This window comes from Euphorbia lathyris, chromosome 3 (genome assembly GCF_963576675.1).
Source record: "Euphorbia lathyris chromosome 3, ddEupLath1.1, whole genome shotgun sequence".
Taxonomy (NCBI): domain Eukaryota; kingdom Viridiplantae; phylum Streptophyta; class Magnoliopsida; order Malpighiales; family Euphorbiaceae; genus Euphorbia; species Euphorbia lathyris.
This window is the reverse complement of record NC_088912.1, coordinates 14469436-14497065: the sequence shown is the minus strand read 5'-3', so window position 1 is coordinate 14497065 and position 27630 is coordinate 14469436. Positions and strand designations below refer to the sequence as shown.

General features: G+C 36.3%; 1 protein-coding gene across 1 annotated transcript; it reads right to left on the bottom strand.

Moving 5' to 3' along the window:
* Positions 1 to 16215: 16215 nt before the first annotated feature.
* On the bottom strand, positions 16216 to 16985 carry LOC136222261 (histone H2B-like). The gene has a single exon (XM_066009837.1). The coding sequence runs from the start codon at positions 16871 to 16873 to the stop codon at positions 16439 to 16441; it is 435 nt and encodes a 144-aa protein (XP_065865909.1). The 5' UTR covers positions 16874 to 16985; the 3' UTR covers positions 16216 to 16438.
* Positions 16986 to 27630: the final 10645 nt, after the last annotated feature.

The following is a 27630-nucleotide window of genomic DNA, read 5'->3' as shown; positions in this document are numbered from 1 at the left end:
ATCAAAATCTAATGGCCCAAATTGATGATTTCGGACATTCAAAGACCGGACCAGAAATTGATCAAACCATGTGAGTACTGCCGTAAAAGGAAGTTTCTCTTGATGATTTGAGTTAGAAGTTTATCAAAGGGCACCCTTTGATTCATACTCTTGCATCGTCTCTACTGGATTTTGGGGAACAACAACTTTATGAAGTATGTAGAAGGCATTTCATGCTGGTTAAGTTGAGATTGGAAATGAATAAAATGTGTTTCAACTGTCTGCGCTTGGTTCATTGGTGTTGATAATTTGCACAAAAATACTCTATCAAATCAGTCATTTGCACAACACAAGAATCTACATGGGCTGGGATTATAATGGCACAGTTAAAAAAAATAAAACAAATGATATAATTGTAAAGATCTTTGCTTACACGTACTCATAAATAAAACGAACTGTTATTAAACAAAAACTTGAGGGTTAACATAAACAAGAAGGGATTGTACGCGCAGCGTTCCTAGAGTCACGCTCCGCATATTGTAACTTCTGGTCGTGATGATTTTCCTTGGTGGGCTTTACGCGTGGCGTCCCCGCTGTTGCGCTTCGCGTGCTCGATCTCCCGGGCACTCTTCACTCCGGACTCTGTTCTTACGCCCCGCGTACTAGGAGATATGCCCCGCGTGACTTGGGTACTGGACAATTGTTCGGTAAAGGAGTCCTCTACGCCTCACGCCTTGGTGAGCACACCTCGCGTGCTTAGTTGTGTGGCCTGACTCTCGTTGTTCTCAGCTCTTGGTTCCGGGCTCGGACTTAGGGAAGGGATGCCCTCATCTTTGGGTTGTGAAGAGTACTGATAGGGGTATTTTACCCCTATCTTTCAGCGTGATTTACGGTTCAATTTTAGAAGAAATAAATAAGTTTAATTACAAAAATAGACAGTTTTAATAAAATAACGAAATAAAAATAAATTCCATACTTTTGGTTAATTTTCCATATTTTTGATTAATATTAGTAAATAAAATATCAAGCTAACTCGGCTCCCGAGAATTGTATTTCAGGTACGAGCAAGAAGTGAAAATCCACCCATACACGCGAGGCACATCACTCCTCACGCGAGGCGTGAAACATTGGATCAGAAATAATTGACTTATCCGCAGGCACCACGTGGGATCTAGTCATCAATACGCGAGGCGTGTACCACCATACGTGGGGCGTGGAACATATGTCAGAAATGATTAACCCAATCCTGAAAGTCAGAATGCACAGTCTCCCTGAGTCAACTATCCATACGCGGGACGTACCACCTTACACGCGTGGCGTGTAAGGAAGTTCTTCAATGCAAAAAGCTCAGAGACACATTTACGCGGGGCGTGCTTCAGCTATGCACGGCGTAAAAGACCCAATTCAAGCAATAAAAACTCAGAAACTCAAACATGCGAGGCGCATCTCAGTCTACGCAGGGCGTGTTTGAGACAACAAGATTTGGAATTGGTCCACATGCAGGAGATTCCTGACAGAATGGGCAAACACGTGGGGCGTTCCACACCCTACGCGAGGCGTATTATGGGATTTCTGCACAAAATAATGTTGCTCCATGCTTGTACTTTGTGAAATTACAAACCCACCCTAGCTTGATGTGTATAAATAGGAGTGACTAGCACTCATTTGAGATACTCTTTTTTGCATAGAAAAGAAACTCTTGAGATTAGATTCTTGTAGTTTTAGATTTTGTTTTAGGCTTTATATAGCCAAACTCTTCCACCTTGAGAGCTTGTTCGTTGATTCCGGAATTCCATCAAAGTTCCGCTCCATCTCCGTGCACCAAGCTAGAAAGCTCCACCATCCAAGTCCTAAGAGACGGCTTTAAGTCCGGTTAGCTAGTTCCGAGGGTGGATTCTTTCCTTTACACTTGCTAATTAGCTTGCACTCATCCTATGTACTAGGCTTGGTTGTAATTCATATTTACATTCTCCATATTTATAATTTATGATTCATAATCTTCTTTTCTATATATGTGTTGATGTTTGTTACTTGTTTTGATATACATAATTGATTATTGTGTAGGAGAACGCGATTTCCGACACCATTCGGGCTATCTTTATGGATTCATATAGGTGTTGCCTTACCGGAAGTGACAAACCGGAAACCGTAGGAATTGACAAGCCACGGAACTTACGGGCCCTAATTTCTGATCCCGAGCATTAGACACGCCTTGACTAGGAACCACGTAGTCTAAGTACTTCACGGGTCGGTCACACTACACGTAGTCGTCATTGCACGAACAAACCATCCACCGTATAAACTTAGAAGTCGTTATTTGTCACATTTATATCTTATCGCATCCGCATCACTTCATAGAGTTTTGTTATATAAATTCGCCTCACCCGTAGTTAGGAGTAGTTTGTAGTTGGTACCCATATCAACCTCAAAGTATTCACCGCTTAAATAATGTATAAAACCGAGTAGTTTAATACTTGCAGTTATAAATCCCGTGGATTCGATACCCGGTCTTAACCGGATTATTACTTGATACGACGGGGTACACTTGCCCCTAAGTAGTGACGTCGAGTAAAGATAGAGCATTTAGAAAGATCACATCCATAGTCGTAACACACTTATCATAATATACATTTCATATTTACACCACTAAACGAAACTCACATCAAGTTTTTGGCGCCGTTGCCAAGGATTTATAATATCTTGCAATATTAGACAAAAGCGATTTATTGTTAGTTTAAGCATTCTTTTTGTATAAACTGTTTATATATACTTTTACTAACATCATTCTTTCTTGTTGATATTGTATTTTATTTCATTCTTTTTATGCACACCCGATCTCAAAGTTGTCCTCTCGTTCCTATTGATCTCGAAATTGAACGTACTCTTTGTAGGATTCGGAGAGCAAAAATGGCAAACCCCAACGCCGAGGTCAACTAGCCCGAAGGAAACCAAAGGCCGCATGTGAACAACATCTACGGGGGAATCGACACACGTTCGATGATGGAGATCCTTGCTCCGCATCATCCCCAAAACCGTAACGGAATTGTTGCCCCCATGATACTGGCTAACACGTACGAGATAAAGACCGACATGATCCAGCTGATACAACAATGCGGCCAATTCGGCGGGGAACTCCATGAGAACCCCAACGAACATCTCGATAAATTCCTTATGTGTGTCGACACCTCTCGGCAAAATGGTGTTCCCGTTGAGGCTGTGAGACTAAAGTTGTTTCCTTTTTCTTTAACAGGACAGGCATTGGAGTGGCTACACTCGTTGGAGGCGGGATCCATCACGTCATGGGAGGAGCTCGAGAAGGAGTTCCTGTCCTACTATTTCACGCTGTCGAAAACGGTCAAGTTACGGACTGATATCACGTCTTTTAGGCAACTGGAATGCGAGGCCCTTCATGCAGCTTGGGCTAGGTTCCGCAAGTTGCTCCGGAACTGCCCCCACCATGACATTCCAAAGCACGACTTGGTAAGGACCTTTTACCACGGTTTAACCCCCACTAATCATACGACTGTTGATTCCGCTGCAGGTGGGGATCTATTTCGGAAGTCAGCAAGTGAGGCCTACGAGCTCATTCACGAGCTCGCGAGAAAAAGCGTGTAGACCGTCGCGACATCAAATGTTCGCTGTGGAGAAAGAGGCTCCGAAAAGTTCCATAGCGGAGATGAATAAGAAACTTGACGCGTTAATAGCCCAATTGAGCCTCAACAAAAGTGCACAGGTCCTGATGTGCAATCACTGTGGTGGAGACCACGACGGACTCAATTGCCAAGCCGGTAGCCCTTTCGTCGGCGACATCGAGAGTGTAAGTTATGTAGGAGGCAATCCAAGGTATAATCCTAATCCGAACTCCTATCACCACCACAATAATAATAACAGCGGTTGGCGGCGTCGGTACCAACACCCAAACTTGTCATATGGTAATAATAATAATGTGTTGAGGCCCCCATCCGGCTTTGAGCAAGAATATCGAGAAAACGGGCTAGGGCAATCACAAACCATGCCCGGTAATCGGAACGCTCCACCTCTTGACAATGTACATGGCCAATCGGTCACGTCTTTGTTGAAGGATATATTAACCCGTCTTTCTGATAGTGAGGTGTTTTGCAGGGACCTTAGCCGCCAAGTAGCCCATCTGAATCGTCAGCAACAAGAAAGGCCGCTAGGAACCCTCCCGACAAACACCGAACAAAATCTGCGGGGCAAAAATCGGGAATCCGGGCAGGCGATAACGCTCCTGAATAGTGGAAGTTCGAACCCGTCAAGTTCCAACACGGACAACTTACATTGAGCCGCCGCACGAGAAAGTCGAGCTACTTTGACTCTAAACGTAGCATTGGTTTGAATTTCTCGAACTCCTTATGTATATGTATCATAGACTTGTTTTATTTATTTACCCTTTTATGTCGTCTTAGTTTTCCCCTTTGAGTCATTGTTATTTTTTTAAATTTTAAATTTTTATTTTCACTTTTATTTTTATTTTTGTTTTTGCTTTTATTTTCATTTCATTTTTATTTTTATTTTTTTTTTTTATTTTTATTTTTATTTTTGTCAGTTTTCATAAATTGAAAGAAAAACAAATCCCATTGATAATCCAAAAAATTCTTAAACAGGCGGGACGTACAACCCAGTACGCCCCGCGCATTTGCGTTTCTGACTCATCTCTCTCAATAAAAGACACGTTACGCGGGGCGCCCCTCCTACCACGCCTCGCGTCACTTGTGGCAATTAACCCCCCTTTTTAATAAATGCCACGTGGGAGGACACGCGGGACGTGCCCTAGGGCACGCCTCGCGTATCCTCGGAGAGTTGTGAATCACAACTCCCCATGGCAGCTTTTTCTTCTCCACTCTTCAATTACTCTTCCCACTTCCCCATATATCTTTCCCACTTCCACACTCCACCTCTTCTTCTCTCCAATCACATCCCCTCCTTTCAAATTCAAATCCTTTCACATTCCCTCCACATTAATTCTATCTAAACCACCTTCCTAAATAAACTTAAAAATCATAAAAATCATTAAATACTCATTAATAAACCATAAACCACCAAATTAAAAATCATAAAACTACTAAAACCGAAAAAATTCTTCAACTTCTGCCTTTTACGCGGGGCGTACCCCCATGTACGCCCCGCATCCTCCCCCTCTTTACCATCAAAAAGGGGCAGGAGGTGTAATACGCGAGGCATGCGCCCTTTCACGCCCCGCGTACCTTACCCCTTTTGCGAATAATAATGGTCAGGAGGTGGGATACACGTGGCGTGGCCCCTTCACGCCTCGCGTACCCCCTGAGAATCCGAGTTTTACTTGGATTCCCATCCCTCTCCTATAAATACTCCCCCTTCTCCCTCTTTCTCTCCCCCACAACTTACTCCTACTTCCCCAACTCCTCTTCTACTCCTTCTCAATCACCCACTACAAACCGCCAACATGCGTCCCCCACGGTCCACTCGGGTCCGTTCCTCCCGTTTCGCCCATAACCAAAATGAACAACCACCATCACCCGAACGGGAGGGAACTCCACCACTCACCCGCCAATACCGGGCTCCTTTTCATCTCCTAACCGAGGAGGAGGCCCAAAAGTACGAAGATCTTTGCGCGGCCACGGTCAAGATGAAGGGCTCAATAAATAAAATAAAATATTTTAAACTTTTCAGAAAATTCAATTTGAAAAGAAATATACATGGCATGAGTAGAAAACACCGTAAATGTATTTCAAAAAGGGAAAGTACGAACCTAGCTCTTGAAAGGGTATTTCTTATTTGCTCACTATTTGTGAGTAAATTTATAATTATTTATTTAGCTTCAAGCTTTATTTTTGTCAACTTGTTGCTTTCACTAATAACATGTGTTTGCAATTGAAATTGCTTTCACTAATAACTTGTTGCTGGTGATGAATGTACTGTGATATTCTTATTAGGGTAAAATTGTATCATTTTAACCATTAAGGGTAAAAATACTTTTGAATGTCAAAGTTAGAAGTATTCTTATACTATATCCCAGAATTTAAACATTAAAGTTGCCCTTATTAATTTATGATATTATAGACTTCATTCCTTGATGTTGAATTAAAGAGAATAAATGGTTGGGTTTTGGGCTATGACGACTTTATTGGTGACTCCAAGGCTTTTCATATCCTATAAATTCAGCCAAAACTTGAACCTAAATTAGAATTTCAAGTTTGGATTTATGGATTGAAATCAAATAATTGGAGAAGGGCTTCTCAGGATTTCCCTTACCTCGATTACAACATAGATGTACATGGTTTTGTTCCCAGAAGTAGTCACTTTACACATGGTAGTGTGCACTGGTAATGCACATTAAACCAAAATGGATGGAAACTAGAGATTGTGGCTTATTACGAGCAAAGAGACATTCTGCATAGTGCTTCAACCTGTTTACTTAATCAACTCAATGGATGAAGTTTCAATGAAATTGCATTTTTTAGAAGGCTATCTTTGCATTAACTATTTCGTCAGAGAATGACAGTTTGACGCAGAATTTTATATGAAGAAGGATGAAGTTGATAAGTATACTTGGACAAAGTTATACTTTATTACAAATCCGAGTTTGTCCAGTAATTGGTTTGAAAATGTGAAACTTTTGAGATATTCAAAAAGAGGAGATAAGAGTCATCTTAATAGAGATCATATTGTTTGGTATGACATTAAAAGGAAAGGTCTTGGAGCAGAGTTGAAAGTCTTGGATTACAATTTACATGGGTTGTTATTGGAATAGTCAATTGTTTGTCTTGAAAGTCTTGTGCCATTAGGTGGTAGAACATAGTCTTTTGACGGGTGTACTTATGGATGCTTATTTAACTTGAAGCAAAGCACAAATTCTGAGAAACTGACCAGTAAGAATGCTTTTTAATTTAGAAGCAACCGCCATTTTTCATGTAAACAAAAGAAATTCTCTCCTAACTATTATTGGCTACTACTACTTATGTAGATAAACATCTATATTTTCTGAACAGCACAAGCACATAGTTTCCACAAAACTTACTTACACCACTCCTCATCCTTCTTCACTATACACTAAAAACATAACAATCTACCACAAATACCATCCTACCCTATCGACTTCTCTTACCATATCTCAACTCAAATTGAATCTCTAATCATAATTGAAATGCATTACTACTGCCTAAGCTTCCAGCTATATCAACAGATGATAAAACATCGTCCTTCTTCTACACTGCATACTTTCTTTACCCTGTGTTTATGCAATGAAAAGGCAAACAATTTATGCTTTTCTAAAGGTCATTGTCGAAAGAGACTTGCTTTTCTGTGTCGCTTCTCGATTTGGAACGTGGAGGAGTTGCCAGACTTTGAAGCAATACTAGTACATCAGCTATATCATCTACATGTTTTTTCTATGCTCTCAAAGATATCTTGGTCAAATCTGTCATCCCCCATGCACATAATAAAATCTGCCGAAGAAGCAAAATAAACATTAGAGTCAATGAATTGTAAATTAGCTTTAGGCTCATCAATAACTACAAAGATCAATTTTATAATTTATCCAGCTTTAAACAACCAAATTAATGTCATATTAGCAGGAAACCATACAATTGACCAAAATTTTACTTTTAATAAGCAAAAACATTAGAGTGATACTAGAATAGAGAAATTTCAGTATGAGTAAGCTTCAAAACTCATTTATAGCAACATGATTAACAACAAAACTACTATATGCAAGCTACAAAAAACACATGTGATAAATAAATCCTAATATCAATTTATCACATAAACCTAAGATTAATGAATTAAAACAGTTGTAGATATATTAAAAAGATGAACCTGCATTCATGCAGGTATAAATAATATAACATAAACATGAAATTTTAAATAACAGTAATCTATGTATTAGTAGAAAACTAATGTGAAACTACCAGACTAGCACAAGAAGAAAGAAAGTGAACATTAGGGAAGCCATGTCTTTTGAAATTTTGGAAGTACGATCCATTTGGATGGAAAATCAGTGATTGAATTCTCCCTCCTAACTAGAGTTACCTTAAATTGGTAGAAAAAAAAGGATCAGTGATTGAATTCCATTTGAAAGTTATGTAAGCAAAGGAATGGAATTAAGCAATTACCCCCGTTAAGTTTGAACATATTCTAATTGCATTTACTTGCCCAATGATATTCATTATTATTTGTTAAATTTATTGCCTAGTCTACTTTTATTATTTTTCCCCTCCTCTATTTTCTCTTTATAATTTAGTCAACATTTGTGGTTTATGTAAAGATGAATATTAATGTTGTCACATGTTATACCAATCTTTAAAACTTATTATGATTGTAGAGATCCTCTATTGCTTGTGGTGTACAAGGCAAATATAAATTTCGTGCCACCCATTTGTTGTTTGTATACTAATGTCCATGCATTCTATTTTTGGCCAACAGTCCCATGAATTCTATTTTTGCCTGACCATGCTTCTATTTTTGCTTATTTTTCATATAATAATGCACATAAATTCTGAAGATCATGGAACACATATGCCTGTAACATATCAAATACCTAAGAATTGCATCATAAATTACTGAATCATTCTTTTCAAGTATTGATGTATAGAAGCCATTAGCCATTGTCAAATTTGATATTCAACTTAAGAACACAAACCTCATATGCTAATAAGTAGAATGAATTTCTTTCTATTAAGATTGTAAATTGTTCTGAAAACAAACAGCATTTGAATATGACATTTGATCATGCAACTTGAAAACATGAACCAATACAAAAACATCATATACCGTAATAAGAGATTTGTTATTCTAAACCTCAACTTACTTGGGAGTTAATTCGCCGGCGACCTTCCGCAATCATTGCTAGAATGTCCATTCTTATCTAGACATGGATTTTCTTCCAATTTCTTGACCATTGGTTTTCCTGTAGAAAATTAAAATTATCATATGAATTATTAAATTAAAATTATCATATGAATTATTAAATTAAAATTAACCTTCTTTTCCGTTAAATCATCACATGAATCAAAATTAGCACATCTAGGGTTTGGAGAGATGGCTAGGTCTATTCAAATTTCTCCCTAGTCATTTTTCATGCACCAAATTATGTTGGAATGATCATCATCAACTGAACAAGTTCGGATTTCTTTTAGTTTATTAAAGGTTGCAATCTAGATCTTATTCATATATATGAAGACCTGATAAAAATATAGTCTAGATATGTAATTAAACATTCCAAACTAGATCTGTTCAGATTTCGCAATTGGTTTTGATAAAAAAAACAAACACATCTGATAATCTAATAATATGGGTAAATACAAAAACTCTTGAGATAGGAATTAATATTAACTCAGATTTCGCAATTGTCTATGTTTCCAGCTTAATTCCTAGTAGCCTTTTTGGTGAACTGAGGTCTGAACAATACCATAATCAAAATTAGATCTGTTTGAATCTATAATCGATCATCTTTTGAACAATAAATTTATGTATTATGTCCATGAAATGTCTGAAAAATAGAACTAATTATGAATGAGAGACAAAGATGAAAAGAAGATGCTGACCTGGTCCGCTTCCAGCAAACAATTTCAATGAGATGAGAAGCTCTATGGAGCTGGTTTTCAAAGCCAGTGAATATGATGGCTGGAGAGTATGAATTTAAAGAGATGCAATTAGGGTTTTATGGAATTAGTTGACAAAGAAAACGCACAAAAGCCAAAGCCCCACATTATGTTGGGCTTTACATAAAGGGATATTTACATACAAATTCAGATTTGAAAAATTATTTACGACTATGTCAAGAAATAATTTTGAATTATGTCAAACTAGTAAAATCAGCATTTTTAATAGGGTTAGTTACATGATTATCATAAATTAATTAAATATTTACAAGTTTCTAATTTTCAAAAAGAAATACCAATTATGTCAGAATTTTAAAAACTGTCAGACTTTAGTTAGTTTTTTTTTTTAAATTAATAACTGAATTTGACAAAATTGAAAATAAAAATATGAGATTTTATATATTTATAAAGAAAAACCATGAAATGATAAGATACAAATATATGAATTAGTTAAGTGTAATATGAAATTCAAACTTGTTATTCTATATAATTTCCTCTTTTTAATATATTTTAAAGATTATAATTTCTAAATTAGGTGTCTAGGATATATTTTCTAGGGTTTAACATTTATGAATTGGGTCTAGAATTTTTAAATTAGAGTGTAAAATCATACTTTATTTGTAATATATAGAAAATAATGACATATTAAGAATTAAGTTTGATAATATGATTTAGTTGTAATTTTGCATTTATTTATGATATTCATGTATTTGACCCAAGAAGAACCCAAATATTTAAAGAAAAAGTGAGCTAAAATTAATATTATTAAATCAAAAAATATAATAAGATTAAGATAGGTGAAATTCTTTAAAGAAAAAGTGAGCTAAAATTAATATTATTAAATCACAATTATTAACGTTGAAAGTTATTATTTTGGAATTTGTTAGATTTCTTATATCTATAGAAAATAACAAATTAGTTTAGTTTTATCATTATTGGTGAATAGCAAATTAAGACATGTCCTTTAAAACCGTCCATTATTAGACTTAATATTGTATAGATCGAGCAATTTCAACCGAACTTCTCTATATGAAAAATTAAGGACTATTTTCTATCAAACCCTTACAATCTACATACAACATTGGATTATTTCATCGAATTTCCCATTAAATGACTTTCATGTGTTGATGATGTGGCGCTCTATATGAAAAATTAAGGACTATTTTCTGTCAAACCCTTACAATCTACATACAACATTGGATTATTTCATCGAATTTCCCATTAAATGACTTTCATGTGTTGATGATGTGGCGCTCTATATGAAAAATTAAGGACTATTTTCTGTCAAACCCTTACAATCTACATACAACATTGGATTATTTCATCGAATTTCCCATTAAATGACTTTCATGTGTTGATGATGTGGCGCTCAATGAAATTGAGAAGAAAAAATGATGAACTTTAAAAAGAAGCCCAAGCTTTTTGTTAGTTAAAAGAGGTGTACGGGGCGATACAACCAAGCAGCAGGGCTGGGCCGGCCGGTGTCCCCTTTATGGCATGTGTATGTACGTGGGTTGGAACCCAGTCAGGAAATTGTCAGTGAGGAAGGGCTCTTTCATTACGCGTAGTTAGCTTCCTCTGTTAGCCGGGTGGTAAATTGAGAGATGGATTTTGCCCAGCCGTTGTCAGATCAATTCCCATTCATTCTTGTTTGGAATAGGGAACGGGCATAGGCTATCAGGAATGGACGATAGCCGCTTGGTGGTACCCCTATCGATGATTGTTGACTTTCCTGGATTGGATTCCTTACTTGCATCCCTTGTTGGAATGGAACTAGCAGTTAAGCGCTAAAATAGGTCTTACAATTGATAGTAATGTTTATCATGTGTGTTACATCACATGATCTTTTTTTTTTATAATAATTGTGAGTATCACATCATGGTTATGTGAATATTAATTGATTATCAAGTTTAATGAAAGGAGTGAATGTGATATATGGGTGGAAAACATTTGTAAAAGGTGAATTTTAGTTTGTGGTGTAATTAGTTTGGTTTTACTTCATCGCAAGATTAGCATCTTTACAATAATATTATGAGTTTAAACTTCACATTTGATCCCAAATAAAGATAGCTAGGAGGCTTTATAATTAAACTCTAAAAAATGTCATTATTATTCTATTTTCATCTCTAATTAGTACCACTGATTTTTATCTCTTTATTGAAATTTTCACTCTGATATCGTTAATTGTCATTTTTATAGTGTAGAAAAACATCAACAATCGAAAAAAAACCTCAGTTCCCGTTTAAAAAAAATACAGACATGTAATTAATAAAAAGTGTAATTATATGGATTTTTTTTTTAAATTTGCGCTAAAAAGAATTATTGAATTTCAGCACCACTAAATACATTTTCAACCAGGAATGAGTTACATTGAAGTTTGATTAAACATCTATAATAAATATCTTAGATAAAACATAGAAATAACACAAATAAAACATAATTAATGTTACATTTACTTTTTTTTTTTGCTTGAAAGGCTGACAAACGGGGAGTGTGAATCATAGGCATCCCAACTATGTTGGCATCCCTACTCAAAACACCCGATCCGTGAACCAAATTTATTAAGAAGAAATGAAAGAATTACAAAATACATCACTAGCAGAAAGAAAAACTAAGCAAATCTGTAGACCTGCCAACCTCCTAAATTACAAAGGAAGCTGAGATACAGAACGGGAGAATTTCCGTCCACCAAGTTAAATTTGAGTTCATTCTACCATAGTTTGCTGGGAGATCAGCTACTTGATTACCTTCTCTATAGATGTGAGAGACTACAACCGTCATTGATTCAAGATTTTTTAGGCATGTTAGCCAGTCCTGCCTAAGAGACTAGGGCACTAGCCCAACTCTATTCCGAATCGAATGAACGACAAAAATTGAGTCGCTTTCGATCCAAAGACGCAACCAACCTCTATCATGAGCCATATTGACCGCCGATATGGCCGCTGAAAGTTCTGCTGCATATGAAAAAGTGTAAGCTAGGTAATAGGAGAACGCCCCAGCGAACATGCCGTTTGCTGATCTGAACACGCCGCCGCAGACGGCGGGACCCGAGCAGCCAGTAACTGAGGCATCCGTGTTCACCTTCATCCAGAAGGCCGGCGGAGGCTGCCAACGCACCAGAATTATCATGGGAGCGCCGTGCAATTGAATTGGAAGCTGTAGCTCTGTCAAAATATGTTGCTCCGTTGTTGATTTCCACATTGCTCCATGACCGAGTCTGCCCGTTTCATGAACAGCTTGCCAGATCCTGCAAAGAGTTAGCGAGATTTGGGGATCCTCTCCTTCAAAAATTGCCCTGTTTCTAGTAGTCTAAAGGGTCCACATCCCATTAACAATCGCTGAATTCCATAGCGCACCAATTTGGGTGCTGAATATCTGCTTAAGATTCTCTTGTATCAGGTCAGTAACTGAACCCGAAGTGTATATTGATCGGCCAAACAGCGACTCGATTGATCTCCAAACCTGCACAGAAAAATAACACGTTACAAGAATATGCGTGTCGGTTTCCATTTCCCTCTTGCAAAGGCTGCACCGTGAGACAATACAACAGCCTCTTTGCTGAAGTTTGTTATGAGTTGCCAAATAGCCCAGAATTGACTTCCAGCACGCCATAGAGCGAGAAGGCGGGATATATGGCTTCCAGACAAAGTGACACCAGTCCCGGTGTGTCGGGCTTCCCTGCAACCAGGCATAAAAAAGCTTATAATTAGGAGTAATTTTATCGTTAACTTTGCTCCTTACTTTTAAAAATTTCCCTAACGTTGTCAAGTTTGGTCAATTTTACTTCTGACATTGATAAGTTGGGTCAACATGTCACTTTAAGCAAGTTTATGAGGACAAATATGACATTTTAAAAGTACATGGCATTAAATTTTTTGGACAAGTACATAGGGTTACATGCACCGTTGGTCACTAAACTTAAATTTGTCTCAATAAAATCACTCAATTTTGAGTTTGTTTTCAATTAGATCACTCCAATAATTTCAGTGGTTAAAATTATGAAGATATCATGGCTAACACGTCAGTATGAGTAACTCAGAGTTCAGGCTGGTGTCAATAATCAACTAATCAACTAGATGTTAGGTTTGCAGTGAGTCACTACAAAACAATGAGTAAATATATTGGTACTCATTATCACCTATTATAAAAAAGTTTCAACTATAGCATGAAACTCTTTAGTTAAAAGTAGGGATATAGGAGTTCATTTTTCTGGTAAGGTTATCTGAAATTTTTGGTTTTACTCTCATCTTATGTATCATTCTCTGATTTGCCTACCTGTTTTTCTTTCATTAACTGAGAGAATTTTCTATGATTTTAAAAACCTGTTCCAATTTTAAAAAAGCCCTTTTTCCTGAATTTTGACAACTCTTGTTAGCTCCATTGTTTCCGAGTAAACAAAAGTGAATTCATAGATGAACATTTGTGAATTAGAGGATATATATGTGTTTATGTTTATCTATATTTGCTACTTAAGTTGTCCTTCTTATTGAAAATCACTTAGAAAATCACTTTTATTTGGTATAAAAGTAGGACTAACTATAGATTTTGAATATTAAAGGAACCTATGTTAATAAATCTTTTGAAAATAAGTTATATCCTTCTTTTGTTCATTATTTTCATTACTTTATCAATGAGAATTTTGATCATATCCCAACATTCGTGAGCTGAATAGAAAGTTCTGTAGCAATGAATGTTAGTTGTGCAAATGGACTTTTGTTTTTCCGATAACTTCGGTTCATCTGTTGCCAAATGAGTAGACTTTCAACTGTCCATGGTAATATTAGACCATAACTGTCCAGTTTTCCTTTTGCTTCCAAATTTTCAACTTGAAAAGCTTTCTTCTATTTTTATCACTTTGTGCCCTTATTCTCCTAAGGAAATGAAGATATGAGGTTGTATGTAGATGCTTCACGTTACAAATAGTCTAATGAGGTTTGTCAAGGAGAAAGACTTTTGGGAGTAGGGCTGTAAACGAGCCGAGCCAAGCTTTGACCTACTCGAGCTCCGCTCGGCAGTTTCTTATCGAGCTCGAGCTGAGCTTCGAGCTTGGTTCGATCTCAATTTGTTATTGGAGCTCGGCTCGTTTAGCAGCTTGATTGTTCACGAGCTCACGAGGTGCTCATTTATTTTTCTACAATATGTTTAAAACAAGTTAATTGAAAATATAAAAACAAAACTTGAAACAAATCCATAGTGGATTTAATATACTTCATGATGGCTTAATAATACACACGATACAACTCATGTTGTTGTTTATTCATCCTCACTTGCATATTTATAAAGGACAAAAAAATTCTTGCATTTGAAAGTAGGCGATGTGGGATGGATTTTTTTACTAAAGGACAATTTCTTTTTTGCCCTCGAAAGCATGCGCACACTATCTTCACATCCCACATCGGAAATTGTAAAAACTGAAACAATGAGAATAAGAAAGAAACTGAAAGTTTGAAAATTGGTTCACAACTAAGGTCTTGTTCAGTTTTACAAAACATTTTGTGGGCTAGCTCTTCAATTTTCACCAAGAAAAACAAGATCTACCAAAGATGACCATAAGAAATGAATATTTGACATTTATAATTAAAAAGGTTTCTAATTAGATGTAGTTATTTAGAACAAAAGGTTTCTTTGGTAACATTTAAATATATTGCTACTGATGGGCTGGTTTTGAGACAAAAAACGCAGTCTAATTTGTCAAACCAAAAGGAAGTATCTGAACAAACAATATCTAACTAACCCTAGCATTTGGCAAGGGTTCCCAAAAAGTATGGGATATGGTACAAACCGAATATGATCAGCCAGAGAATGAGGAGGAATTAAATTTAAAGAAATCAGAGAAGAATGACCAACAAACACTCTCTCTCATCCATGTGTGTCTGGATGAGATTATATTCATGAAAAGTTCTCTGCAACAACATTGAGGAATGCATGGAAGAATTTTGAAAATTCCTTTAAAGGGAAAAATAAAGTAACAATTAATGTGTGTTTGCAAACCTTGAGAAGTGAGTATGAGAAACTGAAGATGAAGAAGTCAAAGACAATTGATGAGTTCTTTAATAGAACCTTAGTAACTGTGAATAAGTTGAAGAGATGTGGAGAAATGATGGAGGATGTTCTTGAAAGAAGATAACATTTAATTGATTTACAGAAGCAAACTATACTCCGATTAATTCTAAGTATAGTTGATCCAAATTGTTCAATTTTATCCTTGGACTTAATTCTTTTATTCAAAGTTGAAAAATTTGATATGACAGAGAATGAACGAATTGAAACACACTCAATCACTTTACATTCCATTCTATTATCTCATTTAACTCTCTACCTCATTGACTGCCAATCTCCCAAACAAAAGCTTACAACAATAAAAGAGAGCAAGATAAAAATGAGCAAAACTATAATTTGATTCAATTTCATACAACTCAGTCAATTTTTAAAGTGATTTAACAAGTACCAATTGCTAATACAGCAATTAAACAACCCTAAACCAGACATGAAGTTGTAACATTTAGTTCGATTAATACCAAATTTATTTGTGTACAAAAGCTTCCTCTTTACATCTAATGCATATCAAAATCAAGCCAATGAAACTAAATCAGATACAAAAGTACCTAATTCAAAAAAGCACCAGCAGAAACACAAATCAAACATTAAAATCCACATAATCAAAATAAATACATCACACTTGGAGAAATCAAAGAGATGAAATTGAACGCAATAAAATTACTGTAGTTACATTGAAAAAAAACGAGACATCCTAAAAACCCTAAATTACTGTAGTTACACTGAACTAAAGGAGACATCATCAAAACCCTAAATCAAACATAACAGCGACCTAACATCAAATTAGGTTATCAAAGGAAAACCTAAGAATTTGTGAACTTGGTAACAGCCTTGGTACCTTCGGATACGGCATGCCTAGCCAATTCTCTAGGCAAAACAAGTCTGGCGGCGGTCTGGATCTCCCGAGAGGTAATTGTCGGCTTCTTGTTGTACCTAGCCAGACGAGAAGATTCCTGAGCCAGGTTCTCGAAGATATCATTGATGAAGCTGTTCATAATCCCCATAGCTTTGCTCGAGATTCCTATATCAGGATGAACCTGCTTCAGAACCTTGAAGATGTACATCTTGTAACTCTCAACACTCTTCTTGGATGGCTTCTTCTTCTTGTCAGCGGCTCCACTTTCCTTAGACAATTTCTTCCCTGCTCTCTGCTTTTTCTCTGCCGGTGCTTTCCTGGCGTTCTTCTCCTCTGCCGGTTTCTTCTCTGCCAGCTTCTTTTCTGCTGCCTTAGGTGCCATTGGAAATAGTGAAGAGACTAAAGAGGGATGATAGGGTTGAGGGAAAAGAAGATATGTCAGTGAGTTGGGTAAGTTTGAGAATGAAGAATGTACATATATAAGATAGAGAGATGAGATGTGATTATAAGTGAGGCACAGATAGATGACTTGGATAACATAATGATCGTCGATTGGGAAAGGACAATATTGAAAGGTTGTGATTTTCTAAGGCCACAACATTTTTTTAATTTTTTAGTTATTCATTTTTTTTAAATATTGAGTTATTCATTTTGTTATACATAAAGCATTCATGCATTTCATCCTTACGTATTAATTATATTTGATTTAAATGACACTCGACCTATCCATATTTTGTTATTTGGCTTTTAACTTATTATTTAGTTACTATCCCTATTTTGTTTTTTTGGCTTTCAATGTATTATTTAGTTACATATGTTCTCTTTTTTTTATTAAAAGATAGGGGATAAGGAAAGAAGGTCGGAGACATCTCAACAAGGTTGGAATCCCCTAAACAACCACCCCTAAACCCAATACACTCTTATATACCGCCTTCCCACTCGTTGATCTGTTACTATTTAATAATATTGGACTCCTAGAATATTCTGTAACGATCCGTATTCAATACACTCTTATATACCGCCTTCCCACTTGTTGATCTGGTATTATTTAATAATATTGGACTCCTAGAATATTCTGTAACGATCCGTATTCAATACACTCTTACATACCGCCTTCCCACTCATTGATCTGTTGGAAAGAAATTTTAGGGGCTTTAGCAACGCATGATCGACTACGAGTTAGGGGCTGTCACGTCGTCTCTCGTTGTAGCCTCTGCAGGGCGGACACAGAAACGGCCAATCATCTATTCCTAACTTGTCCATTTTCTGTACAGGTATGGAATTCAATTGAATCTCTGTTCGGGCGCAAATTATATAGATTGGGATCGTTGTTGGATCTGTTAACAGATGCGCACAATCAGAATTTCAACACGCAAGTTCGTGCACTCTGGAGATCCGCTGTTGTCAGTGGAATTTGGATCCTTTGGACGACTAGAAATAAATCGATTTTTGAAGATGAAGAACCATGCATTTCGCTAACTCTGCGCAAACTATGGCATTCAATTCACGAATCTGGTAAGCTTGGTGATGACTTTATGTGGAACTCGACAACGCAGCTGCACACGCTTAGAGAACTCTAGCTCCCTGTTTTAAAGCATCGGGCTCTGCGTATAATTCTAATGCGCTGGCAACCGCCTCCGGACACTTGGATGAAAGTAAATACAGATGCCTCTGTTATTGGCTGCCCATGTTCGGCGGGTTGTGGGGGAGTCTACAGATCGGCGCGCGGTGAATTCTCCGGAGCATTCTCCTATAACTTGGAATCGTCTTTTTCCTATGCTGCAGAACTCTCGACAGCAATAACAGCCATTAACATGGCGTTCGATAGGGGGTGGCTTCGGCTTTGGCTAGAGAGTGACTCAATGTTTGTTGTTAATTTGCTGCGGAGCAAAAGCAGAGTAGTTCCTTGGTTTCCCAGGCAGGATTGACTAAAATGTCTGGAAAATTTGGACTCAATGACAATGGTGGTCTCTCACATTTACCGAGAAGGTAATCAAGTTGCTGATCTCCTAGCTAATTACGGTAGAATGCATTCTGATCTGGTTTGGTGGTCGGACATCCCTCAATTTTGTATTTCTGCCTTTCTTTGTAACATAGGAGGTTGGCAAGTCTATAAATTTGCTTAGTTATTTTTTCCTGACTTGGTTTTCTACTGTATTCTTTATTCTTTTTAATAAATTGGTTTAGGGATTGGGTGCTGAGAGCAGGGGTACCAGCCTAGCTGGGATGTCTGTAATCTGCACTCCCTGATTGCCAGCCTTTCAATTAAAAAAGGCAGAAACACCAGCTGATGACTTATTCGTTTTCTCTATTGCTAAGTAAATTTCTGTTAGTTTTGACTCAAAGTTTAATAATTAGTTATTTTGATTCAGTTGTTATGAAAAAATATTTGATATATTTTATTTAGTAGAGTTACTAAAATTATTATAGATAATAAATAAGTTAAATGTTACTATAGTTAATACATACTAAATAGGTTAGTAGTTATTAAATATTATGGTGATCTATTTCTCTGTTATATATAGGCTTGTTGTTTATGGTTTAGAATAACAAACAACAAAATCAATAATAAAAATAGAAATCAAGGGGAGATCCAGATCAATTAATTTTATTTTCTTCTATTTCTGCAAGAGCATCAATAATCTTTTGGGTCTTTGAGTTTTCAGAGAAAACTCAACCATGGCTTTCAACGACACATCAACTCTTTCTCCTCCAACTTTTAATGATGAAAAATATCAAAGTTTAGGAGAATGGTCTTCCACTTTAAGCATTCACCAAAATTTTATTCAAAAATTGGGATTTATTGAATGAAACTAGACCAGAACAAGGGTTCATTTTGAACTTTTAAAAGTACATAGGTACATTTAAAGTTTTGGGTCAAGTACAAGGACTAACAAACATGTATTAGGCCAACTCTATAGTAGTGGATACCCCTAAGTAAAAGGCATGATGGAGTTGTCAAGAAAAACAGTTTGAATTAGAGGTTGGATTATGATTGGATACCTGTAAAAAAAGACCAAAATTTTGGAAGAAGAAAAGAAACAAAAGAAAAAAGACGTCTAAATTCCACCAGTTCCGTTGACAACTCCAATTCTTAAGATAACTTGATTGAATCCACTATATTCAAAGTTCATTGTATTGAATAAACAAACATATACATATACAAGATTTAATTAGGTGGCCAGAATAATAAAAGATATCATCTACAGATCTATCATTTAAGAAAGGAAGAATAAAAAAAATCTATTAAAATTGTGACATCATATGCAAATCAGAAATGGAAAGAAGAAGTCAATTCAGTACTCTTTCCTTGTCATCTGCAGATCTAAATATTTATACACTAAAAACCTTAAATATTTATAAACATGGGATTGCACTCAAACAAACTACAACAAGAAAGACTACTCTGATCGCTAAGATTAGGAAAAAATCTATTCCAATTGGGACCTCATCTGCAAATGAAACACGAAAAAAGTAAGAAGTAGAATCCTAATGTACCCATACACAAAAGCATTCTATGGACCAAACATATCAGAATGCAATCAAACCAACTACAACTCACACATCTATTCAAATGGATCATCAAATCTGCCAATTCATTTTGTGTGAATCACGAAGAAGAAAATAAATGTTGATTTTGTTCACTCAGTACGAGAAAATTTACATTTATAAACATCAGAGTGCAGTCAAACAAACTACAACTTACAAATTAATTGAAAATAAACATCAGATTTGTAATTGTTTGTATTGGATCCATATTTGATTGTTAAAAACGGTGTTGCTCAGATCTGTTGCAAGTTTGGCGAAATAAAAGACTACTCTGGTGGCTAAGATTGCACAAAGTGGCCGTCGATCAACCATAACAATCGGAGGAAACACCTCTTCCTTTATGTTTGTCACCGCCGGCCACATCTGCAATCTTAGCCAGAGTAGCCATATACATCATTCTCCCTTTCTCTCTCGAAAATCTGCATAATATGCATTGAGCACAACACTCATATGTTGCCAGTTTGGCGAAATAAAAGACTACTCTGGTGGCTAAGATTGCAGAAAGTTGTCGGCGATCAATCATAACAACGGGAGGAAACAGCCCTTCCTTTATGTTTGTCACCGCCGGCCACATCTGCAATCTTAGCCAGGGTAGCCATAGAGATCATTCTCCCTTTCTCTCTCAACAATCTGCATTATGTTTTTCTTTTTAGTTTAGGCTTCTATGTGGAAGAGATGGAAGAAAGAGAAGAGAGGCGGCTAATTTGTGTTAGGGTTAGGTTTTGGTATATGATGAATATATAGTAGCAGTTAATGATAAGGTTAATGTGGACCACAAGATCAAAACAAATCAATGGTCTAAATTCATCCTTGAAATTCAATAGGATGAGATTTGGTATTGGTTGTGTATTTGACTATTTTTATTTAATATTTATCAACAAATTATTTTCAAGTATTTATTTTTAAAATTCAATTTATTATTTCTCCTTTGTATAATTGGGTCTTTCAAAAGTCTGGATGAGTTTCAGCATAGTTGTTTGTAATGACCATTATCAATAAGACATCGTTAGAATCAGTTATTTCCTAACAACTGTTGTCAATGACCTTTGTTGCTGATGGTTTACTACTGTCCGTTAATTTTAATTTAAACTAGTTAAATATATGAATGATTTGAATATTCTATTTAATATTCATTTGGTATTTATTAATAATTTATTTTTATTTTTGAAATTTAATATTAAAAAATTAAATCAATGTATAAGTTGTAAAATTTTAGTGATTTTAATTTTATAGTAAATATTTGATGAAGCAAATAAAGATCCCTCCTTCCTGCACCATCGATCCCGGTCCCTGATGCTAGACGGTCATCAGACCCGGACGAGTGCCCTGTGCCACTAGAGAAGGACGTCTGTATGGAGGCCTCGGGGATGCAGATTAGCCCTAGCTAAAGCGGAAACCTATAAATACCCCCACCGTAACCACACATACGTAACTTCTTCTATCACTAAGCACTTGGATTTCCTCTCTCTATACATCCGTTACTAACTTAATCGTTAGAGTGTATTCAGGGGGCTGTTCCCAGTGCAAGCGGATATTCTTCGATTAATCTGCCCGACTCATCAACAATTTTAAACTATTTAGTACGGACATCCCAACTAGGTTGGCACCCCCACAACCAAACGCCGCAAAACCCGATAGAATAAATAAATGCAAAAATGATTACAAACTAGAGGGAGAGAGTTATCTAAAGCGTAAATGAGCTAAGTTACGAAGATCATAAAAAGTAAACAAAGAATATAAGGTTGGAGCCAAGCTCCACTAATGAATACAATTGGAGTTAGTTCCAAAATTAGCTAAAGCATCAGCAACACGATTACCCTCTCTGAATATGTGTGTGGCAACTACCTCCATCGAAGCGTATTGTTGTAGGCAGTGCAACCATCGTTGTCTAATCACCACCCATGGGACCTTAGAGGTGCGCCAGTTTAACAGATTAACAATATAAAGGGAGTCCGCCTCTACCCAAAGTTTAAACCATCCATGCTCCCAAGCAATGTCCACAGCAAAAATCACAACCCGTAATTCCGCCAAGTGCGCATAAGAGTCAGGAATTGGGAACGCGGAATAGCCAATCACAAAGCCTCTATAGTTCCAAAAAATACCCCCTGCACCAGCCGCACCTGGAGAGCTGATAGTGGATCCATCAGTGTTGACATTTATCCAGTCGCGGGACGGTGTTATCCATCTCACAAGTTTAATGTTTGGCACCGAGTGTGGTCGCGCTGGGATCCCTAGCGACCATATCATTTGTCTATCAGAGTGTGAGGGGCCGCTGGGAATTCCCCGGCTCGATTCTCTGATGTATAAATGTAACTTCAGCATAGAATTTTTGATTAAAGGGAGATCGTTATTGAACACAACAACATTCCTTGAGGTCCAAATTAACCAAAGACAATAGCAAACCGCAATTTTCCAAACACCCAAGATAAATATGCCAAAAAGAATTTGAGTTAATTGAGAGAAAAAAAACTCCAAAAGTACATGTTCTGTTAATGGTGATGCAAAAAATTAGTTCCATTTCATCCCAAAGGACCATGGCGAAGGAGCAAGCAATGAATAGATGATCATGGGATTCTGTAGCACACTTACAAATCGAGCATCGGGATGCAAGGTGGAAGCCACGAGACTATAGTTTATCAAAAGTTGCAACACAACCATGTATGATTTTCCAACTCATGGCAGCCCTGGATGGAGGAATGAAAACGCACGAAATGAATCGGTACCATGGAACCTGAGCCGTCATTCGACAGAGAGATTTGTAGAAATGTTTCACAGTGAATTGCCCCGAAGGATCCGACTCTGAGACACACAAATCCTCCATGTATATCCTCCTTTTAATCAATAATATATCCTACTAAACATCATCGGGTAGTTCCTGAAGATTTTGCCAACAATCCCCATTTAGGAATTCCTCCATTTTGTTGCACAACACCCGCTGTTGGGATACCGGAAGACCCAATCTCAGAGCCACCGTTGGCTTTATCTAGTGGTCATTCCAAAAATTTAGACGCGATGAAGCTCCAATCCACCAATGACGCTGCATACATATTGTGCCATAAGTGCCTTTACATGAGGACCAGACCATCGAGCTTCCGATAATCGCTCTTTGAATACCCACCGCTGAGAAGAATCGCGTTTTTAATAAGGAGATGACTAAGTTCGAGTCCTTAATCAGACCCCATCAGAACTTCCAAAGCAACGAAGTGTTAAAGAGCCTAAAATGTTTTACCCCGAGGCCTCCGCCCACTCGGCTCCGACAACAAGTCTCTCAGGGGATAGTGACGAGTTTCCTTGAATCACGGCTGCCGGTCCATAAAAAATTATGAACCCCTCTATTCAGACGTTTTACAAGTGCACCAGGCCATTTGTAAATCATGAATGAGTGTATGAGGGCCCTGTTAAAGCATCCTTAATTGGAGTTATTCGGCACGCGAAGGAGAGTGTTGTTCCCTTCCATTGACTAAAAGTGTTCAGAAAACGATCAGCCAAACCGATCAAATGTCGAGACTTTAGAGCACTCTTAAAGTGCGGGACTCCAAGGTATGTGATAGGCAAGGTCGCCCATCTGATTCCAAGACTACCTGATAGTAAACTGCCGATTTTTCCCAGCTGACCTTCTGACCTGAGAAATTTCCATATGTCTGGAATAGTGCTCTGATGGCTCACACATTAAGCTTTGTGGCCTTATCAAATAACAGCATATCATCTGCATAAAGTAAATGGGTCGGGAAGCAAGTACCATGAGAGCAATGCATGGGAGAAAGCAACCCTTCTGATTCAAATTTTTAAATCCATATAGAAAAGAAATCCTCAGCAATACCAAACAAGATAGGAGATAGTGGGTCCTCTAACAGTCTAAAATGGTGCAATTTTATCCCTAATGTTAGCAGCTCTAGTCATCTACATTTCATATGTGAGTCATTTTATCACTCATTAGGAACACATCATAAACATATGATTAGACGAGAATTTTTTAAGAAAAATATAATGCTTTTTGTAAGAGTTGGGTAAAAAAAATCAAAATCATTCACCGAAATTTTAATCTCTGATTCTATTATTAAATCACGGGTATGCAATTAGTCCAGAATAAGGAACAAAATATTTGTGTTTTATAATAATGTCTGAAATTGACTCAATTTGACAACGTTAGGGGTAAAATTGCATTATTTTAGACAGTAGAGGTAAAATTGCTCCTGGCTGTAAAAGTTAGGGGTATTTTTGCACTTTATCCCAAAAAAAATGGAAAAAAGTATAAAAATAAACAATATGGTTTGAGTAATTTTCAAAAATAACTACGTGCTTTAAAGTTGACAAATTGGTACATTGAGGTTGATTCCGTTAGCAAAGATAGTCTAAACTAACAAACGGTTTTAAGTCAAAGGGATCTTTTTATTTTTATATTCATTTGTTTTATAATTTAATTTTTAATAATATTCCTACTCAATCACTATACTACACCTCATTTCTCACTCCTCAACCTCTCTTTTACCCGTTACTTTTTCCTACACCTCATTATCAACAAAAATATTCATTTTAGAGTTCTAATCGAGTATACGATTATAGAAGTGTTGATGTAGTAACTCTATATGGTTGGAGATGGCGTAACAGAATCAACCGCAAGGTATCTGTTTGTGAATTTTTAAACCATATAGTTTATGTTTGAAATTGGCTCAAACCACAAGGTTTATTTTTGTATTTTTTCCGAAAAATGGTAACTAATTATAAAATTACAACTAAATCAGATTATCAAACTTAATTCTAAATATGTCATCTATTATACATATATATGGGAAAGTCCTCAATGGTTTCAATCCATCCTATGGAACCAAAATAAAATAACCCCACAATAAATACAGATCATATTTCTCTCTCCTTAATCAATTCTTAGACTTTCTGGCACACGGTTCCAGTTTTCGGCCACCGCTATGAATTTTCCGACCATCACGAAATTTTTTCCGATTAGCAAAGGAAATACCAAAATAAAGAAATAAGAAGGAAGAATGATAGTGGCAATTTATTTGATAATAAATATGGTTTAGGGATAATTTTCAATCCAGACTAGTCTACGGTGAAGTAAATGCTCATACATGGATAAACCGGAAGAATGATATAGCAAACAACACTTTGAATTCTTATAATCAATCAATAGAATTTGCAGAAGAGAGTTTGTTGCAGCATTTACCACAAAATCATTCATCCATAGAATTATATTAAAGGGTCTGGACGAGTTCATCAAACCGCCGGACATCCCAGCTAGGTTGACACCCCCGGGTTTTTGGTACGATGTAATGCAATATAATGTAATAAATGTTGTAATGCAATCAAAGTTCTAATTCGTGGCTGTGAAGTCGAGATTAGACTCGTGAATGGAAATCTTCATTTTGTGAATCGTGACTCATCAATCAAATAGAATCCTAAGATTCAGTTAAAAATTATAATATTATAAAAAAAATTCAAGATTTACCATGTTGAACTTAAAATAGTATTTAGAAATGCAATTTTAATGTGAGCAAAGAAATCATATTACCAAGTACTTAAAATTCAAATCCAATGGAAATGGAATCCTAACAGAACTAATTCACAATGTTTAAAAGTCTGAACTATGATTTTCTGCCTTGTTCTCAACTTCCTAAGATGGAATGAAATCATAAGATTCTATTATAATTTAGATTCGCCGGTAAATTCGAATCCTAATATTCAAATCCAGAATCATAAGATTTTAAAAAAAAAATTGTAAAAAATAATTATTATTACAATATATCCGTTGTAATGTAATCGGAACTTCAACTATTCTATATTTTTCATATGCATGGGAACATCGTCAGACGGCATGATAATTACTACAATATTTTTGTTCATTTTTCATGTTTCCCCGTTTTTATATTTTTCGCATTTTTCGTGTTTTTGGTGGTTTAGTTTTCACGTATTCTGAATATTTTGTTTCGGCATTTTCACGTTTTCCTCATCTTTTGCGTTATGTCTCATTTTTTTATCGATTTTTCCTGTTTTTCTCGTTTTTCATATTTTTCAATTATTTCAATTTTTCGTTTTTTCATGTTCGGTTTTCACATTTTCCTCGTTCTACATATTTTTCATGTTTTTCTCATTTATGTTTTATGGTTCAATAAAAATTGTAAAGAAAAATTGCATGATGTAATTGAAATTCCATTACGATAAAAACAATAGACTAAACAATTAGTGAAGCCGTTATATAATTACTAAACTAAGTACAAATTTCAGCCATACTTATGAACTTAAGCTGAAATCTTATGAAAAACAATACGATTCATTCAAATTCATTAAGAAATCATGTACATGGATGTTGCCCTTCTATATCTAACTAATCTTGACAATTAAAATTTGTTGTAATAGAATCTAGTTGAGAAGTGATATGCATCTTGGGCAAGTGTAAGCCAGAGTGAAATGTAAATGTGAAACTGTGAAGGATATGCATATTGGGCAAGAGTAAGCGAGAATTCGTATGTTACCAAGACTAACATGAACAAAGTAAAAATTATAAAGTAATTTGCCATAAACTAATTGAAATATTGTTCAAACACAAACCGGAGAATGAAGTAAAAAGTTAAAAACTAACATGAGAATTTGCTTAACTCTACTTCTACTCATACAATATTTCCCTAATGCGATCAAGTTTTCTTTGCATTGCATACTGCCTTTCGGTCCGTACTTGATTATCAAATGAGTTAAGTTACTCTTCTTATGCTCATATTCAACATAATTGTAGTCCATAATCTCAAATCCCTTACGAATATGGAGAAATTTCATACATTCTATTGCAGCCTTCTTTATTGCTACATCGAAGAGGAGGGTTGTTCCACATATGTGCTTCTGTGGAAAATCAAAATCCTCAATATTCACGATAGCCAGATCGTTTACTGGCTCTCTCAAAGACAGTTGAACTGCCTCCTTCAATATATCCGATTTACTAAATGTAACAACGATATTGATCTAAAAAAACGGTTATAAAATAAACCAAAAATATAAGGCATAAAGTAAACATAAAGAGAACAAGAAAAGAAGATGATTTATATTTGATAACAACCTAAATTATTCTTGAATAAGGAATAAGGGAAAATTAATAGAAATAATGGCAAACCATTATTCCTTCTAAAAGAGATATTTATACATGATTAATGTGGAATTAATGATAATTAATGCAGGGGAGAATATGCAAATAATGAGGAAAAGGAAGGAGTCTCTAGCATTATGCCACGCCACGTGGACCATGGCGAGATACGCCATAACGAGATACGCCCGATGAGAGCGAGTAGCGGAGACCCGCCATAGCTCTCAAGGAGAGCGTACATACGCCTTGACGGATCAAAGAATACGAAAAGGGATATTCATCTTACTGACAGAATATTATCCCAAGGACCAAAAGGGATATTCACCTTGAGAACGCCGCAAGAAGAACCGGATGACGGATCTCCACGGTTCAGCTCAGTAAGATCCGCTGGCGAACCTATGAGGCGAATCTCCTCTTTCACCTGATTCATCACAGTAACGGCTAACCGCCGACTCGGCCATAAAGACCATTAATGAGCTATCAATTAGCTAACCGCCAGGTTA

Excerpts from the sequence above, each read along its gene's own strand:
- LOC136222261 (XM_066009837.1), bottom strand. The coding sequence starts at position 16,873 with ATGGCACCTAAGGCAGCAGAAAAGAAGCTGGCAGAGAAGAAACCGGCA.